General features: G+C 45.6%; 2 protein-coding genes across 18 annotated transcripts in view; one reads left to right on the forward strand and one right to left on the reverse strand.

Annotated features, from left to right (window-relative positions):
* The window catches only part of TNS2 (tensin 2), a 135,156-nt gene extending 129,766 nt beyond the window's left edge, over positions 1–5,390 (forward strand). For all 6 annotated transcript variants that reach the window (XM_083729146.1, XM_083729148.1, XM_083729151.1 and 3 more), the window contains one exon: positions 157–5,390. In XM_083729146.1, coding sequence (XP_083585272.1) covers positions 157–298 — 142 coding nt within the window. In that variant the 3' untranslated portion in view covers positions 299–5,390. The remainder of the gene's footprint in view (positions 1–156) is intronic.
* A 506-nt stretch (positions 5,391–5,896) lies between these two features.
* The window catches only part of SPRYD3 (SPRY domain containing 3), a 46,744-nt gene continuing 40,164 nt past the window's right edge, over positions 5,897–12,476 (reverse strand). For all 12 annotated transcript variants that reach the window (XM_083729219.1, XM_083729224.1, XM_083729218.1 and 9 more), the window contains exons 9-11: positions 11,299–11,418; positions 10,182–10,336; positions 5,897–7,883 (exon numbers count right to left, since the gene is read on the reverse strand). In XM_083729219.1, coding sequence (XP_083585345.1) covers positions 7,749–7,883; positions 10,182–10,336; positions 11,299–11,418 — 410 coding nt within the window. In that variant the 3' untranslated portion in view covers positions 5,897–7,748. The remainder of the gene's footprint in view (positions 7,884–10,181; positions 10,337–11,298; positions 11,419–12,476) is intronic.

A 12,476-nucleotide genomic window follows, 5' to 3' on the forward strand; every position in this document is an offset into this window, starting at 1 on the left:
GTCCCGAGAGCTGAGCCCTGACTTTCCATTTTTGATGCTGTATCCAGGTGCCTTAACCAGCCTGGAGTTGTGGAGGAGGGAGAATCAATTAAAATGGGTACCAGGACCATCTCTCACGCATGCACACACATTTTCAGCAGTGCTTTTCTCTTACAGGATCTTTGGCTTTGTGGCCAAGAAGCAAGGCAGCCCATGTGAGAACGTCTGCCACCTCTTTGCTGAGCTAGACCCTGAGCAACCGGCATCGGCCATTGTCAACTTCATCACAAAGGTTATGCTGGGGACTCACCGGAGATGAAGGGACACTGCTGCAGATCTCTCTGCAGGCATCTTCTTCCTCCTCCTCCCCACCTTGACCACTGATTTGTGCTGCTCGTGTAATGCGGGGAGAAGCTCTTATTGGGCAGGTTGGCAGGCCCAGGTGGAGTCACTGCTAGGGGGTTTTCTACTCCCCTGCCTCTCTCCCACCTACTGGCCAGCAAAGAGGGCTCTAGGGGGAGTGGATGTCAAGGCTGCACTCACTTCACTGGACCCCAGGAGTCTGCATTGCACTGTGTTTTCTTACTACCAGACAAAGCGCCAATGGATGACAACTTAGAAAAGGACTGTACAGCTTTAAATATTTGGCTGATTTTTTTCATAAGCTCGGACAAGGCTCTGCAGCACAACAGTAACTGAAGGCGTCTGGAAGCAATGAATATGTGGAACTGTCTGCATCCATTAAGAGGCAGCATATTGTACCATCCTAGTAGACGAAGAGGTTAGAATTACTCTGGGCAGGCCAAGGGTAGCATAAGGGCCAGCTTGCAAACACCATGTTGGGGAAATCTGGTTCTTGCTTCTCCGCTTCAAAGCAACAGAAGGGGGTGGTTCTGTTTGCAGGGTCAAAGCCCCAGCAAAGTGAGAAAAGCACCTGGGAATATGTTTGCCAGGGTTGGGGTTGGGGAGGAGACTAGTGGGCAGGTTAAGCTCTCCCCCTACTTGCTGTTTCCCCCACTCCTGCAAATCCCTTGCATATGGGCATGTGTGCCATTTTGCGGCACAGAACCAGCAGCCAGAGGTCCCAGCCCCATGTCTGCTTCTGATCATGCAGGTCAGTCCAGCCTGGCTATAAATACCCTTTAGACTTCTCAAGTACTAACCTTGTCTTCCATTAGTGAGGAAAAGTGCTCAACATGGTAAGATAAGTGATCCATTTTGGAAGTTTTAAGCTAGGTGGACAGCAGTCAGTTCTACTGTTACCTTTCTGGATGTGTTGAAGTAGATCAGCAACTCCCAAGTTGTGACAACCAGAAAATAACACCCCTCCCAGTGTTACATTACTGAAATCAAGGAGATGGGCAGGGGGCTACCCGGAGTGTTATTTGTGTGTCTGAAAGACTGTGAAAGTGGTTAGAGGGTGTCCGGGTTTTAGTAAAAAATGGAAGTAGATCTCATAAGCCTGAAGCCTGTCCGCCCTGTTTTAAACACTCAAGCTATGGCTGCAAAGCTGGTCTTGGGTGTTTTAGAATTCTAATTTAATTTTTTTAATGCCCCTCCCTTCCTTTCATCCTTTGCTGTACCAATATATTTTATCAGTCTGGCAGTCTTTCTCACCATTGGCTCTGAAGCTTGGATGTGGGTTTCAATTATTTTCCCACTACTCTTTGCCATTTAGAATGAAGGCCTTGCTTTCTGGATAGGATTCTACGGCAAAAACCCTTCAACTTATTCCAGTCTACATCTTGAATAGAATTGAGCACTCACACCTCTTGCATAGAGTGTTTAAGCTATCGGGTAGTATTACTGGACCCCCAACTCCTATCAGCCTCAGCCATTACAGCCAAGGGGCAGGGATAATGAGAGCCATAGTCCAGAGATATCTGGAGGTTCATGGGGTCCCTACCCCTGATGTAAACAGCATCCAAATGGATAGAACCCAGACTGCAGTAGGGAAACAGTAGGATTTGTAAATACTCAAAAATATTAACACGGGGTTGGGGTGGGTCACCTTTTTAGGCCATCAGTGGGAGAAAGATTTGTAATGCAAATCAACACTCTGACCAATGCCGGTTTTGCATTCACATTGCAGCAAGAGTCATGCATGAAAATGCACTGATTGTGTAAAGGAGGTGCATAGTCCATAACGTCTCTGGTGAGCTACCTTTCTCCTAGTTCTATAATGGAGCAGCCTTTATGGCATTAGGCAACTGTATGTGATAGAGGGGTCAAGTAAGTGGGAAGCAATGGAACCTGCTGTATTGCCTGAGTAAGGATGCTTGGTCTTCAAGTTACCAGGTTACCTTGTGGCAGGAGCCGAGAGTTGCGGCAGCAATGTGTGCTGAACGGACCAGAGCACAGTGAAGAGAATGGGACCAACTGCTCTCATATTCTGATTAAAATTAAAGGCAGCAGTAACCTGGGGGTTAGCAGAGTGAAGAACCAGGTTTTCTGAATTCTGCTCCTAGCAGGAGTGCAGAGAGACTGAGTACATGGATTTATGGCTGGATCATCTGGACCTGTCTCTGTGGGTGCTTCCGGCCAGAGGCTTGGTATTGCAAATAAGTAATTTGGGTATTACAAACAACCAACAAGTGTGTTTTTTAAATCAGATTTTCTGAAAAAGGAAAAAAATGGATCAAAGGCAGGGTGGGGGGACTACTGCTTGATTGCAGCTGCTACAGAACCTGTGCATGTATGGGCAGCACCAATCCCATGTAAGAACCTGTCAGGAAGCACCTTTTGAGTTCAGTTTCCAGTTCTCTCCAGGGCACAGTTGTAAACCAAGTGCTGTTTTTCCCAGTGAAGCAATGAAGAGAAAATTGGAGTGGCCATTTATGGACCAATCAGTTGATATCTTTGAAGTTGTATGTGGTTGCTTTCAGATGACCTGTTTATTAAGTCGTCGTTTGCATGTTTGCAAACGTTGGCTGTTTTACTGAGCATTTCTTCTAATTTCTTTGTGGCGAGTTCACATGACACCGCAACAAAGAACTGTTATTCTACCCTTCCCTGTGTATTTTCTCATGACTTTCCTTACTATGAAAAGTCTGGGGTGTTGTTTTGTTCTTGGCTTGTTGTGCAAGAGCACAAAAAGCCACTTTAATCAAGCAACCTTAATTTGCCAGTATGCAACTGAATCCCACCTGAAAGTATTGACAGTCTGCAAGTGCTGTATGTTTTTGAACACAAGATTCTCTGCCAGATTAAGGAGCACCTACTAACGGTATATGCACATTTGCAAAGAGGAACAGGGGGCTCTGTTCAGCCAAGGTCTTGGGAACACCTTAAAAAGCTGTTGAATGGGTTACAGAGAGGTGTCTTATCACATGCATTCCTCAGAGCTGTGTTGTCCCATTGTGTGAGGATATTCCAAAGTGTGTTTCCTTTTCAGAGAAGCAGCAGCGTCTAGTGGATAGAGGCAGTCAGAGAGAGGATGCTATACAGCAGCCTAGTCTTGCAATGAGGAGTAAGTGTATGGGATCCTTTGATCACTCCTATATTAAACCTCGCCTTTACTCTTCTTTCACTTACTGTCATTTTCACTGAGCGTAACAGGAAACCCTGCCAGGTGTGTTTCTTCCCCCTAATGAAAAGCATGTGTGGCTTCTTCCCTCCATAAGGAAATGTGCAGCCATTCCTAGCAAAGGGTGTTTGTGCCTCTTCCCTTGTCTGTGCTTTATCCGAATTTCATTAGTGCACTAATTGAGAAGGGGCTGCTATACATGTAGCAGTTTTGCTGAAAAGAAAACCCCACTTCTTGTACCTTTTTTCCAGCACTGGAATGCCATGATAGGAGAACACGCATCTGCTGAAATGCTGCGTTCAGTGTCTCTCCCAGAGGCTCAAAGCCCTGTGAGACAACTCATCCTTTTGACCACCAAGTAACTTTCAGATTGCTTTCCTGTGATGAGTGTCTTTATTAGCTAAAATAAGAGCAGCTGTTTACTTTGCGTTATATCACGTTGTTTCATGAGAACCTAATGGAGCTGGAACTAAAACAGGGGTTGGGAACTTGGGGGAGGGAGACCCCAATATTGTTGGGCTACAGTTCCCATCATCCCTGGCCATGCTGGCTGGGGCTGATGGGAGTTGAAGTCACCTGGAGGGACACAGGTTCCCCACCCCTGAGCTACAAAGGTGGTCATATTTCTTTCGCTGTATCACAGCCTTCCCCAACCTGGGGGACCCCAACTCCCACCTGCCCCAGGCAGCATTCTGGCTGGAACTGATGGGAGGTGCAGTTCAAAACAGCTGGAGAGCACCAGGTGAGCAAAAGATGCTGCAATGGGCCATGAAGAACCTATTTCTGGGATGACTGAAACTTACTTACTTTAAATTAGTCTGTCACTATAGCTTATGATAGCATAAAAATATTAAATCAACTTCTCTGGCAAACTGCCTAATCTCTCTATTTTATAAAGGGGTTACAGAGGGTGTCTCATCACAAGCATTCCTCAGGGCTGTGTTGTTACACTTTGGAATATCCTCACACAATGTATCTCCTTTTCAGAGAAGAAGCAGGGGTTGTCCACCTGGTCCCTACCGCCCACCAGTGGGCGTTTCAGGATTCTGGGTGGGTGGGTGGGAGGGAGGGGGTTCTATGGCACAAGCTGAATCCTCCTTCCATCAGGAAAGATGTATTAGTGGGCGGTAGGTATAAAAAGGCTGACTACCCCTGGACTAGATGATCCTTGTGGTCCCTTCCAACTGTATGGTTCTATGAGAAGGACTAGGATTGTGGGTCACAGGGCAAGGAGAGTCTACATGAAATACATAAAACCTGAGCTAGCAAAGGCCCTGCACTGGCCTTGTTTTAAAAATAAGCAGAGCACAGCCTGAATTGTTCTACCATTAATATTATGGCTAGAAAACTTTGAATGATTCTCCCCTCTAAAAATTGGGAATTGTATGATGTTGCATTAATAGCTTGGACAATTGCTGCCATTTTGATTTCTAGGCTGCTTCTTAGGTGCAATCCACTAAGCCCGGCTGTTGCTCATTGGTGGGAGCCATATGTAAACAAGTAGAAAAAGAGCAGCAGCTGAGCTTGGTTCTGTGTGTGTGTGTGTTGTGCTTTTTTACGCAACAAAGCAAAGAAGCCACCATTATTATTAAAGACGGCACATCAGTAGAAGAGGAGAAAATGGGGCTTAGTTAGCCCCCAAATCTTTGAGGGGGGAGGGAGGGTTGGGTTTAGTACAGAGATCTATTTTTGTCTACTAAAGAATTTATATATGGATGTTAGCCAGAGATGTCTTGATAATATATATCTATATATAAGGGGGGAGGGGGAGCTGCAGCACTAAGCCTGGTTATTTTTTATATCTGTATTTTTCTTCTCTGTGTATAAACGGCAACACACTTTCTGTTTACTTCTTAAAATTAACACCCAACGGGTGCTTGCTCTACTTTTGCTATTTGGCACCTGTGTCTCTTTCCATCATTGTCTTGTTTAGCTTCTCACTTTGGGAAGGGGAAAACAAAGACTGCAGCAGGCAAGGAAGGCCTGGAGATTCTCCAAGCAGGAGTCCTTTGTTGCAATCTGAATTTCTTATTGTGCTTTTAGCACCAGAAAGAGGTTATGGCCACACACTGGATGTGCTCTAGCTACAGTTACAGGAACTAGTCACATGCAACAGCAAGTAGCCCTAGCTCCAGACGTTCCAATTCCACACACAGAAACAGATACAGCTTGCCACTTCAATAACATCATGATGCACATTTGCCACTGTTGGGCGGGGAGAAGGCCACTTCCACATGCAGCGCACACTTAAAATCACAAAATCATAGACTTTGAAGGGCCCCAAGGGCCAGCTAGTGCAACCAGTGAGGGCACTGTGAAGATATAAGGTCCAAACAATGGAGAATGGGGCCAGGATGTAGCGAAGCATTATAAAAATAACACAGAAGCCTATTCCAGTGCTGGATAAATATGGACATTTCAACTTTATTGGATGTATAAAGATTCTTTCTACAGTGATGCAGCAGGAACCGGTGCCATGCAGAGCTGGAGAGGAGGAGGTTCTGTTCAGACCAGACAACCGTCAGCTTACACAGCCCAAGAGCAGGCTGCACAATAGGGTGCAGGGTGACAGTATTTTGGCTCTCTCCAAGGATTGCAACAGCAAAGCCTGCTGATCTCTCTCTCTCTCACTGGCATCCCACTCAAGTATTAGGTTATTTTGGTGATAGGAAGCAGCCACCAGTGGAAGTCTGCAACAGCAGCATGGATTGAGGTTGAAGATGGAGGTGCTGTCACATTTCCAAAGAGTCTGGGGTGGTTGCTGGCACAACATCAACATTCAAGCAAGAACGAACCACAAAGGGATCCTTATGCTCCCAACCCACCTATTAAAAACAGTACAATTGCAACAAAGCCAGGTAACTGGACCACAAGAGGGAGCCAGTGCAACTATTTGCAGGACCACCAGCTTCTGAGAAAACTAATAGCAGCAATAGGGCCAGAGGGGCTAGTGTAGGGGCCTGTCCTTCCCCTGTCTACCGCCCCCAAGGATCAAGGATCTCCTGCCATAGATTAGCCACACCTACACAAGTGACATCATGACAGATTCTTACAGTTCTGAAGAGCCTTTGAATAACCTCAGAGCCAAAACAGGTAAGGTTACAAGACAGCAAGCACAACGCAGAGGACAAGAGACCTAGAGCGCAAAGGAAGACAAGGGCAGGCCTACACATCAAGGGCCAGCCCTCATTAACTTGGAGGAGGAAGAGAAAACGCTTTACAATCAAACTGCAGGGCACATTTCACGCCCCTTATCTCTGCTTGCTCCCACTCCCACATACAAAATGGCAGTAGCAGCAGTACAGGTTTGCAGCAGCATTGCACCCAGGACAAGCACCACCCTTCCAGGGTCCAGCATCAATTATTTGAGGGATCTCAATGGCTCAGGAAAGGGAGATAGGAAGAAGGCAGGGTGCCCTCACAACACACCTCCAGACTGGCACTAGGAAGAAGGCATGCTAGCACAATAATAGGAAGGGAGTTCAGCATGGATGGAAGGCCGCCTCCTTTAAACAAGTGATGTGACAGGAAGGTGCACACAACACACAGGGAAATACAGTCAAAGAAAGATTTTCCCCATCTGTATAACATTCCCTCATGCAATCCTCAAAATAGGTATGGGCTCCTCTCAAGCTGCGCTTCAACTGGAGGAGCAAGTGTACATTAAAAAGTGGCAAAGGGATTTGCAGGGAAACCAGAAAGGCAAGATGTTGTGGGGCTGGCCTGCAGCTGGGGAGGGGCAACAAATGCCTGATGCAATATGGTGCACAGGAGTGGTAAAGAGTCGCTGTGCTGTTCCATCACAAAATGGGGCCCGTTGCATTCAGAGTGCAACGAGGCCAGGCCATCTCCCAGCCTCCCTTTCAAAAGCTGAGAAGCGAGAGCCACACAGACTCGGAACATTGTGATTGGGAAAAGAGTGGGACACTGTCCCAGTAATTAATCCCAGACCTGCTTGGGAACAAGAGCCTCAGGATTGATCCAGCATCCAGCAATGGTACAAGGAGCCCAAAAGTATCTGAAATCACATACGGATTTTTTTTTTTTGGGGGGGGGGGAGACCAAGATAGGTGGGCTCAGGTGGTGTTAGCTAGACAGATATCTATATGATCTATATGGCCCCATAGACAAAATGCTGCCCCTGGAGGCAGAGGCTGCAAGTCCAACAGAGAGCAACCTGGACAACAGGCCAGTCCAAGGAATGGCAGCAGGAAAGAGAGAGGCTCCCCGCACCCCTTCATTCTCAGCCGCTGAGCGGGTGCAGATCTACCTTGACCTTCTCTCCACTGCTCAGCATCCCAATAGTGGGATAAAAGCCCCCAGATGGCACCACAGCATCTTTCTTGCCAATAATCTTCCCATTGCGCGTGAAGAACACCTGGGAAGGGAAAGGGGTGGGAAGAGAGAGAAAAGAAACACAAGACTTCAGATCAGATCAGTGCAGTTTAGCTCTGCAGTTGATTCTCCTTCTGCAGAACCAGGCTCTGGATGAACTTTCCAAAAGGCAGATTGATTTGTTATGTGCTTAAGAACAATGCACAAAATTAGATCAGCTTCTACAAACTCAGTTGACTAAAAAAGTCGATATAAAAATCTGCTTTAAAAAAAATAATAATTAAAGACAACAGGTGACAACCTAAGACAGTCAACTAAAGTCTCTTATCCAGCTCTATTCAAGCTTCCAGGCGGTCAGAGCAAAAGCAAGGTCTAGTATCCCGCCCAAATCTAGTAATAGCTATTTGTAATCCAGGGTTTCCTATAAGGCAAGGAACCAGTTCTTAGCAAGTACAAGCCCAGCTTGTGCATAAAGGAATCTCTGAGACAAAATGCATGAACAGCTACCTTAACCTGATATGTATCTTGCTGGACTGCACCACTTCAGGCTGCAGGTGGGAAGATTAAGCATTTGAATGTTCAGGTTTAGAAAGGTCTCCTTCCACATACACAGCTAGAGGAAAGGTGCTACTAACTGAAGCATTAGCTGATTTGCTAGATTTGTATGTGCACAGAGTTCTGTTCCCCCTGTCCAAAAAAATAAGGGAACATCCAGAAATTGACACCCCCTCCCCACCCTCAGTCTGAAGTAATACAATCTATTATCACATGGCATTGCTTATTACCTAATTCACTGTTCCCATCTTGCTCTAGACTCTGACAAACCAACATTACCAGCAGTGCATGTCAGCAATGGGAACTCAAATACTGGCACAACGCTGGGATCTCAAGTTCTTTGTGACCCCAAATCTGGGAGTAAAGCCACCCTGGAGCATTGCTAATAGCAGCCACCAGGGGAACCTTAAACACAATGAGAAAACTAGCATAAACCAGACCAAGTGATGACAGACAAGATGATAATCACAGAGTAACGGGAGCATGACTTTTTCTCTTCCCTAGCATATACTGGGAACAGAACCGTAGAAACTCCTGAGGGGCTGACAGCAAGTTAGCTGCTTTACAGAGGCCTGTAACCTATCCCTTGGCAACACTCGGTAGACGTATGAAACAGCTGCCAACTTAAATGGCGGAGCTCCTGCCTGGTAGGACCCTGCCTTCTGACTGTGGACTAAGATGACAATAACCATGTGATTAACTATGAAGTGCAGCCAACAATATTCCTCTCAACACCACGTTCAGGGGGCAGGATCCCACATTTTACACTGAACTGTCCAGGGAAAGGGAGCTACTAGATCCTCCAGAACTGTGTCAGGGAGCACAAAATTTAGCATCCTGGGAGACATTTCATTATACTATAAGGAATAAAAGATTCTAGCCTCTATGGCTGCAAAGCTAGACCTTCTGGTACCTCAGAAACCTGAAGGGGGGGAGCTAAAAGAAAAAGCTCCCAACTCTAAAATGAGATTCTGTGGCCTGAAGACATTTGCTCAATGCAAGTAGTTTTTCTCTAGCTACACATTATGAGAAGCAAGTCATGAGAAGAAATGCCCACATCATTGAAAAGTGTGATCATTCTTCCCTCCCTGTGTTATATTTTAGAATTTCAAAAGTTATTGCCACATATTTATGTTTGCAGCCATTAAGGACTAGAAACCATTTTGAAAAAGAAAACAAATGGAGGCCAAGAGCTGCAGATGTTAAATGTTAAAGTGAGATACCGATACTCACAGCCCTATTTGTGATCAAGTATCTTCTAAAACTCTTGTATTAGCTGCTCAGTAGTGGAAGCTACTTGTGGAACCACTAATATGTGGAAAATAAAAGTCAGAATTATATGCTAAGGGAACCTACATTCTGCAACCAGAATTATTCAAGTCACCAACCAGGGGGAAGGGGTACAACCAGAAGGGTAATGAACATTGGTAATGTGCAAGTTGCAAGGTAGCCTTCCCCAACACAGTGCCTTCCACATCTTACTGGAGTACAAGCCCCATCATTCCTGAACACTCACTGTGCTGGCTGGAGCTAATGGGAGGTAAAGTTCAAAACATCTTGAGGGTGCCCTGTTGGAGAAGGCTGCTGCAAGGGTAGGGCTGAACCAATAAACTAAGGGAACTTAGGCTGCTCTGTTTCTTGCTTCCAAATAGAAGCCATTCTACTTTCTCAAGCACTTCCTGATTTGGGAAAGGGACAGTTCCACTCTTCTAAATGATGTGTTTTAATTCCATTTGATCTTGACAGAAAGAAGTTAGTCTTACCAGTAACTCTTGCTGGCACTTACCACCACTTTCTTGCCTTCATGTTCTTGCTCCATGTCTTCCCCATCCTCTTCCTCCTCCTCCTCCTCTTCAGCTTCCTGGTGCAAGTAAAGGACATTCCTCACGCCTCGCGGTTTGGCCCGGATAGCCACCGTGTCACAGCTGTCATCACTGTCACCTGTAGGGCACCCACACCCCTATATAATTCTTGCACTCCAGTCAACCACTACAGGAAAATGATTCCAAGGGTAGGCTTGACAGCCACAACACTGCCTCTGGCTCAGATCTATAGTCACTAAGCAAGCTTCCTCCCTCAAACCTTTTAATGGTAAGCACAGCTTCCGTACCCTGTTCTCCTCTAGCAATGAAGAACCTTTAGAGATCTTGCTTCTAGAGAAGAGGGTGGCAGGAACACTAGGCCATCAGATTCCTCAGGGAAGAGGGCAAAGTGAGGCCAACAGCTAAGTAACTTCAGAAACATGGCAACATTGGTCACCTTGCACAGCAGAAGGACCAGGTGAGGAAAGTATGAAGATACGTTATCACAATGCCACCATGCTGGTTTAATCCAGGCTTGTAAATGAGCCAGCTGCCTTGCCACCAGGGGAACTAAAAATTGCCTCCAAGTAGCCAAAAAGTGAGTCTTTACGGAAGTTAGGTTTTAAAAAACCCACCACCCCAATCTGCGCGCGCGCACACACACACACACACACAAGTTTAGACCATAGATGACCAATATAAACATGCTAAGATTTCAGCTTGCTAACACGTCCTGTGGATCTATTTGTCAGGGTGGTATTATCCAATGTACTAGAGAAAATAGATTAGTCCTAACACCACCACCACTATTATTATTATCATTATTATTATCATTATTATTATTCCCCACCCATCTGGCTGGGTTGTCCAAGCCCCTCTGGGCAGCTTCCAACACTTACAAAAACATAATAAAACATCAAACATTAAAACTTCCTGATACGGGGCTGCCTTCAGATGTCTCCGAAAACTTGTCTGCAGAAACTTGCCAATGCAAATCAAGCTCTGTTCACACAAGCATGTTATGACTCAGAGCCATCCACTGTGATGTATTTATTGCTTGCTTTACTTAGTATCATGATTCACCAAGTTCTAGACACTCACCTTCGCTGTCAAGGATGTAGTCACGCGGGAACATGATCCCACAGCCCATAATGTCTCCCTTGTAGCAGCGAGGCCCAAAGGGGTCACCCACTCCACTCCCATGAAAGATCTTGCCATCATCTGCAAAAGAGAAAAGATGTACCATTGATGCACTCTAGGAACAAATCTGGAAGAAAATGCTGACCTCAACCAGCACATGAGACTTCCGGGTATTCCTGCCTGCCCCCACAATACCAGCAAAGAAAAAATGCTGATGTCTCAAAAGCTCAGGTGGAGATGCTATAGGTATCCCCTAAGCCACACTGTCCAGCCAAACCATACCTCATCGCTTGAGCTTGGAGGGGGGTGTTATAGAGAGAGCATGTATGTATGAATGAAAGAGAAAGAGAGCATATCTATACACACACACACGGTTGAGCAACCTGTGGCCCTCCAGAAGTTATGGGACTCCCAACTCCCATCAGCACCAGCCACTATGTTCCATGGTCAGAGACAATGAGAGTTGATATAAAGGGACTCTGCCTAACTTTCAATTCACTTGGAGGCTTCCCAGTGTTTACTCAGACAAGCTCAAGGATTGCATAACTCTCTTGTTCCCAAGTCTTGGGAGCTCTGCTAAGCTATGGACTAATAGCTATGGGAGTGCAGTTTTCTGGAACCTGAAACATCAGCCTCAGGGTTTTATTGTGATTAGTATCCAAAACATGGCCAAAAATCAGAGAAACACTTAAGATTTTCATGCAATTAGATTAGCTGTTTTAAGAAAGCTTTTCCCACCACAAAAGTCATACAAGTTCAGCTCAGCTCTATTTTCTAGGCCGTTTTATTCCAATGCCATTAAGGATACTGACAGTCAGATGCTAAGTACAAAAGGTGAGATGTAGAGAATTAGGGTGAAAGTTCACCATTTCCACATTAAGCAAGCAACTGGATGGTGACTGAAAAGTGCTGATATGCAATGTGGGGTCTTGTTTGTCATCAGAGATAGGAAATCCTTTCAGCAAGGCTGAAACTTCATTTAAACCATGGTCACCTTTGAGACAACAACCCCACAACTCACTTTATGTTTTTTCAATTTTTCATTTCATGTTTCATGAATTTTACACATTCAAAGGATGAACCAGAGGTAGATGCAAGCTAGAAGTATACACGGTTCTTAACATGATCAGAATTTTCTT

This window comes from Podarcis gaigeae, assembly GCF_964106915.1.
Source record: "Podarcis gaigeae genome assembly, chromosome: 2".
NCBI classification, from domain to species: domain Eukaryota; kingdom Metazoa; phylum Chordata; class Lepidosauria; order Squamata; family Lacertidae; genus Podarcis; species Podarcis gaigeae.